This window comes from Solanum tuberosum, unplaced genomic scaffold, assembly GCF_000226075.1.
Source record: "Solanum tuberosum cultivar DM 1-3 516 R44 unplaced genomic scaffold, SolTub_3.0 scf00744, whole genome shotgun sequence".
Lineage (NCBI taxonomy): Eukaryota > Viridiplantae > Streptophyta > Magnoliopsida > Solanales > Solanaceae > Solanum > Solanum tuberosum.
The window spans coordinates 72,058-78,900 of NW_006239655.1; the positions used below are offsets into that span (position 1 = coordinate 72,058).

The following is a 6,843-nucleotide window of genomic DNA, read 5'->3' on the forward strand; positions in this document are numbered from 1 at the left end:
CTCCCCCAATTCGGTGCTCAATACTATTCCCAAAAATATATTGACTCTTATGTTTATAAAACATATTTCCTCTGTGATTTGACATTAGTGCTCGGCGTGCTGGATGCTGATCCTGGGTACCTGTGTCTGCATCGTAATAAGATGCAGGCCAACTGGCATCAGTACATGGAATGTACGAGTATGCGAGCTGGAAAGCTAAGCAACATAGGCTAGAAAGAAATCTGGAAGAAACTGAATAACTTACCTGGCTCAACTCACTCAACCTGATTGACTCATTTCAATATAAAACAATTTAACGCAAGTGCAGTTTAAAGAAAAGGTGTTTAAAACATGCTATAAACTCTGTGTGTATGCAAAGATACAATAAATATGAGATGTATGTAGAAATACAAATGAACTGATGTATATAAAAATACAATAACTGTTGTGGGAGTTTCTCTAATCGACAACCATCACATAAGAGCTATAGTGATGATACAGCGATCAACCTCACGCTGTCAGAGCATCCTATACCCGGCCAAAGATATAGAATATGAACTGCCTAATGGATCCACTAGTCTAATTTGAAAAGGATTCATCTAAAAAGTATGAACCTCTTCTACCCATGCCGGCTACATGGTTCTATGGGGGCTGTGGGATTTGAGTTAATATGAACTCGCATCCCCATTTCGGTGCTCAATACTACTCCCAAAATATGATACTAGCTCTTATGTTTAAAAACATACTTTTTTCTTTGATTTGAAATAATTGCTCAAAACCTTAGCTCAAAGGCTACCTTGGAAATCAAAGTTTCCCCTTCTTGCTTCATTTAGAAAGAGATTACTTTTTTCTGAAAACTAGCCCGAAGGCCCTTTGGAAATCTCAGTTTCCAATCTTGTTTAAATGTGAAAACATTTCTTTTAAACTTGTTTGGGAATACATAGTCCCCATATACTTCTTTTGAAGAAAAGAACTTCAAACCATAGCTTTACTCTTGCTTAACTTCAAAACTTAAGTCTTAAAATGACATTAAAACATTGTTAAAGACCCTTGAAAATTTTAAGAAACTTTGCTTTGACTTGCTTCTTAACTTCTAGACTTGGCTCTTAACTTCTTTGACTTTGAACTTAACTTTCCTTGAATTGAATTATGAATTCAAGGTTCATGATCTCATGTTTATGGATGATTTCATGATGTTTAGATGTACCTTAGAGTGTTGGAATCAACTAGAAAACATAGATACATCACTTAGGAACAAGTACGAGAAGGTGGGGAACGAATGGGGAGAACTGGCGTCCCTGGCGCTCAGAGAGGCGTGGGGCGCCAGCCCTCAAACTTCAGAGAAGTTTCTGTGGCGTACTGGCTGGTGCGACGCGCCAGAGGCCAAAGTTCAGAGGAACTTTTCTGGCGCTCTGGCAGGCGCAACGCCCCTAGCCTTGCCAAAAAAACCTCTGACTTTTCTCTCTCGTTTTTCATCTCTAAACTCCCATGGTTCCTTCCCCAAACACTAGTATCAATTGTACCCTCAATATACAACCAATCTAACTCGAAAAACAACCCGGAAACCTGAATCAAATCAACCTCCAAGCATCAACAACTCAACTAACAAGAATTTTGACAATTGTTCTTCAAGATCGAACTTCACTTCTTAACATGTAAACAACTCCAATTCGCTGAATTGAAATAAGTTGGTGTGTGGGTGAACTAAACCAACACGAAAAGATCTCACATACCTTAATAGGGATCACCCCCGACGAATTCCACTCCAAACGCTTGCCGTTTTTGGCGAAATCTTGGCTTTTCTCCCTTTCTTTCTTCCTTTTTCTTTTCTCCAAGCCTTGCGTGAATTTAATTTTTCTAATCAAACTAAAATAATCTTTTACCCCAATAATTCCCTAAAAACGAATTAGGAATTAAATTAGAGAAAGGACTACTTTGCCCTTGCCTAAATCCGGATTGGGACTTTCCTCAATCCAACAGCCCAACTTCCGAAAGGCATATCTCACTCATATAATGTCGAAATCGTGCAAACTTGGCGGCGTTGGAAAGGTCTTTCCAACCATATCAATAGATTCTCCTAGATCATCCTGATCTAGGAGTTATGACCGTTTGAAAATGGCCAAAACTCACTTTCTTAACTTAGACAATTTCCAAATTTCCTTATTCTTTCCAAATATCAATATTTTCATATTTTAAACTCTTTATAGTCGTTTCTAGGTGCAAGATGTTACATTTGTATTCATATTAAAGCTTTAATTAAATTTAAATCGTACATTACGCGGTTCGATTGAGGGTGGCATTTCCAAATTTTAGAGTTCCGTATAAATAATATTGGAAAAACTGCATAATTACATACACTTTACTACCATATTTACTATTGTTATATTTTCTTTCAAAATATTGCGTATGTTACCACTAATTAAGAGTTTTCAACGATATATTGAGGAAGATACAATTAGATACATGTATTTTTGCTACCAGATAACTAAAATAGGGAGAGAGGCGAGCGAGGTGATGTATCCCAGATACACGTGAATCACACTTGATACATGTATTTGTATGTATGTGGTGTGATACACATGTATTTAAGTTACCAAGTACATGCGAGATTGGCGAGCGAGATTTGTTATGTATCCCAGATTCATGTGAATCCACTTGACCAATGTATCTAGAACAAATTTGACTCCATGTATCCTGAGATACATGTATATCTGGACATATCTGCATGTATCTGGACGCACAAAAATATAATAAAATACGTAATATTGCAAACTAAAATGTATCTAAATAATTAGATTCTAAACTAGTGAAATTTATGTACCTTTCCCAATAATATTTACTTTAGGTATTTCCTATAATATATGTCCACTGTTTTGATGCGTTAAGACAAATAATATTTAGAATTTAGATATACTTAAATAAAGAAATATTATTCACCTTGATATAGTTTTCTTATACTTAGCAGCTTTATATATATAAATTTAGTAAAAACTTAGTTACTGCATTATATTGTTTATTTACAAAAAACAGTAACGTCTAACATGTACCTAGCTAGAAATCATACCGTAAGTGTATGGTGAAAAAATCGAACCAATATTATAAATTGATATAGAAACAAAAAATATATATAGAGTTTTTAAATTAGCTGAATAATGTATTTTCTATAGAAATAAAAATAATCATGTGTTTTAGAAATTAACAGCTTGTTTGAACTTTGGATGGTTATTGTTATTACATATTGTTTAATAATATATTATATTTATACTGTATAGTACTGAATTGTACTATATTATTTGAATAAATATATTAGTTGAATAGATTGTATAATTTTTCGATCGTTACCTATACACAAATATGAGGATCTCGCGCCCAATTGAAAAATGATTTCTCCATAAGATTAGAAAATTAAAGTCATTTTTCGATTAACTTAAGAAAAACGGGTTCTTTTAAAAAAATTAATACCCTAAACATGATTTTGATTAAATATATATTTTAAAAAATCACTAATTTTTTTCCATACCTTATACAACCTAAATCAACACTCATAAGGAATCTCCGTTAGACCCTGTATTACCATTAATTACAGAAACAAAAAATAAAAGAGTCGAAAAAGAATGAGAATATCATACTAATAATTAATATTTATTAAGTTATGAATGCATTTATAGAAGTAGGCACACATACATAATATATATTCGTCAAACATAACATTATTTATTTTACAGGGTAGTTAAAACTAGCCAATACTATAAAATAGTCATCATACAAGCAGCAACATAATAATTTTTTTATTTCAGAAGATGATCCTCTAAATGTTTGGTCACATCTAGAAAAACACCCAAGAGAGCGAGGGGCTCTGGAGTATCTTTATTTTTCTTCTCATAGACAAGTGTTGATGTAGTCCATTCATGTTCATTGGATGTGATAATAGTGAATGAATTGTACAACTCTAACACATCTCCTCCAATTACTTTCCAAGTTATTGACTTCTCATGATGATCTATGGCTTCAATCACTTCCTTAAGAAGCTTTTCTTTCCCATCTATAATCATTAATACAATAGATGATATTACTCATTTAAATGTTTAATTCCTCATAAGAGATCTAAATATTCACAAAATAATATGAAATATATACCTATATAAATAATTGATACAAGCAAATCATAGTGAGAGATAGAGAGAAAGTGAAAACATGTGTTACCTTCGATATATTTCCAGCTAACAACCTCACCAACTTTTAGAATTTCACCTTCATGAATTTCAAAATGATTAACCAATGGACTTATGTTGCGTATATGATGAGTATTGGTGTGATACATATCATGAACCGAGTGTCCTCCACACTTCACCTCCTGTGAAGCAATTAACTTTCCCTTCAAACCCATATTTCTTCTACTGTATAGCAATAAGATGTGAAAAGAAAGTGGTGAGGAAATGTTCAGACCTTATAGTCTTTATATAGATATTAATTAGTCTTGGAAACTAGTTAATTGGTATAAATACTATACACCACATATATGTATCAAATATTATTAGTGGGAATCGAAAATTAATGTTAATTCATGTTGTGTAAAATTAGATTTTAGTTAGTTATAAATTTGAATTTCAGAATTTTACGTAGCCATGCTAATTAAACAATTTGATGAAAATGCTTTTATAACTATTCATTTTTTTAAGATTGAAGTTTACAATTTACAAATAGTTGGTTCTTAATTGAAGGATCAGAAAATTAAAAATATTATTTTTTATTATTTTTATTAAATTACACTAAATATATAATTATTGTGTTGTTATTAATTGGAAAAACTACATAAAATAGACCCAGTTGTGAAACTATTTAGGAAAAATTACGTGGTTAAGCAAACTTATACTACTTAATTCGTCATCATAGCTACAGTTTGTTATAATTACCACTCACGACTAACATTAACTGTTAATTACGTGGGCTGGGTTCGAGTTTGTATAATTAGTCATGTTTGTATAATTCGCCACGTTTGTATAATTCTTCGTTTGATTTGTATTTGTATATGACGGTGATTCCCTTTGGTTTTACAGTTTATCACCATATACATTCAATCTTTCTGTACAACTTTTTTAAGTTTGTATAAACGTGTAGTTTCGGATTTTGTATTATATCATTAATTAATGTAATTTGTATAACTGTTTAAAGTTCAGATGTTTATGTTTGTATAAATTCGTAATATCGAGTTTTATCATATTTGTATAATTCCAAAATTTATATTACTCAATTATATAAATACACGTGAATTGTATAAACGTATTCGCAAATTATACAAGCGAAATGCGAATTATTGCCCTCTCTCGCTCGCCTCTTTCCTCCCTTTCCCAATCTCGCTCGCCTCTCTCCTTCCTCTCCCATTCTCGCTCACCTCTTGTGAATCATAATTAGCAAACTATAGCTATAAAACCTAATTAGGTTATTTTGAGTGGTTATATACGAAAATTCCCCTTTTAACCCAAATTGGACCTAATTAACTCAAACTATTTATCATTAATGGACCTATCGCTCAAATTATTTACCCACTTACTCCACTTTCTACTTTAATATGATATAATATACACATATCAAATATCTTTGAAAATATATTTAGAATACCTATTTAATGTATTAATATGAAATTGAAATTGAGAAATGCTTCTTAAATATGTGTAAATAAGGATAAATTAGAAAAAAATTAAATAACTATCTTCCTGATTATATAAATATCATTTTATTTTGAAGCAACAAAAAAATATAATAACACCAAATAATATGGAGGGGAGGGATTATAATAAATACGGAGAAGGGTCTAAAATGCCCCTCAAGTATTTGAATTCAGGGGGGTATACAGGAGGGGGTCACCGGGTTCACGTGAACCCATGGTCCCCTTCCGAAATCATATATAGTAGTGTTATATTTTTTAAAAATATTTAAATATAGATGCGTGAACCCAGACTCGAAGTATCATATAATGTAGTACAATGATGATTGGGTGCACCTCTTTAGGTGAGGTTAGAAATTTGAATCTTTTATCTATCTTGTTTAAGTTTTCTTTCTAAGATTTTGTAACTGGTTTGGATAAATAAAAGTTAATTCTGGACCTATGATTTTAAGATTTTAATGGTTTTCAGTAAAGAGAATATAACCGATCAAATTTATGTCTTAGATCCACCTTTTTGTAATAGTGCACCCATTATCTATAAATCATGAATACGCCTCAGTTTGAATTAGTACAAAACTACCCTCCATCCACCTATCGGCCGTAAAATACCCCTGACGTCCACCTTTCGACTCAAAAATACCCTCGATGTTAATTCTTTGACTCATATTTGCGCTTATTTTTAATAGCTCCCTTAAAGTAAAATTATTAAATATTTATTTATTATATTGCTTTGTGTGATTGGTCCAAATTTAAACCCTTCTCAAATAAATAATAAAAATGATATTTTAAAAAAATCATTTTTTCTATAAAAACCACTTATGATTCATATTTTGACCCAATACACTGAAAATATTATTGAAAAAATAATTAATTTCATGATATCTTCCTATTGACCTATTTTAAATCAACCCCAATTTATTATAACGCAACCTAACTCATAAATGGAGATCCAACTAAAATCCACACTTACCCTGACTGATTGTCCATCTAAAAAAAATATTATTTTCATTAATATAAAAAAATTTCTCAACTATCCAAATGTCTTGTTCATTTTCTCTTTTATTCCTTTTTTTAGTGTCTTATTCTTAATTAGGATATCTAGGACTCAAACTTGAAATGAACTCACATATTTATATTTTTCTAATTAGTATTAATTTCATGATGGGATGCGGGTGGGGATAAGAGAAATGATTATTTTA

The 6,843-nt window shown here is 31.4% G+C and overlaps 1 protein-coding gene across 1 annotated transcript; it reads right to left on the minus strand.

The window, feature by feature from the left end:
• Window positions 1–3,650: 3,650 nt before the first annotated feature.
• On the minus strand, window positions 3,651–4,393 carry LOC102585709 (kirola-like). Its single transcript, XM_006367145.2, has 2 exons — window positions 4,183–4,393; window positions 3,651–4,021 (listed from the first exon to the last, which is right to left on the minus strand). Exons 1-2 carry the CDS (start codon window positions 4,364–4,366, stop codon window positions 3,768–3,770), a joined length of 438 nt encoding a protein of 145 aa, XP_006367207.1. The 5' UTR covers window positions 4,367–4,393; the 3' UTR covers window positions 3,651–3,767.
• Window positions 4,394–6,843: the final 2,450 nt, after the last annotated feature.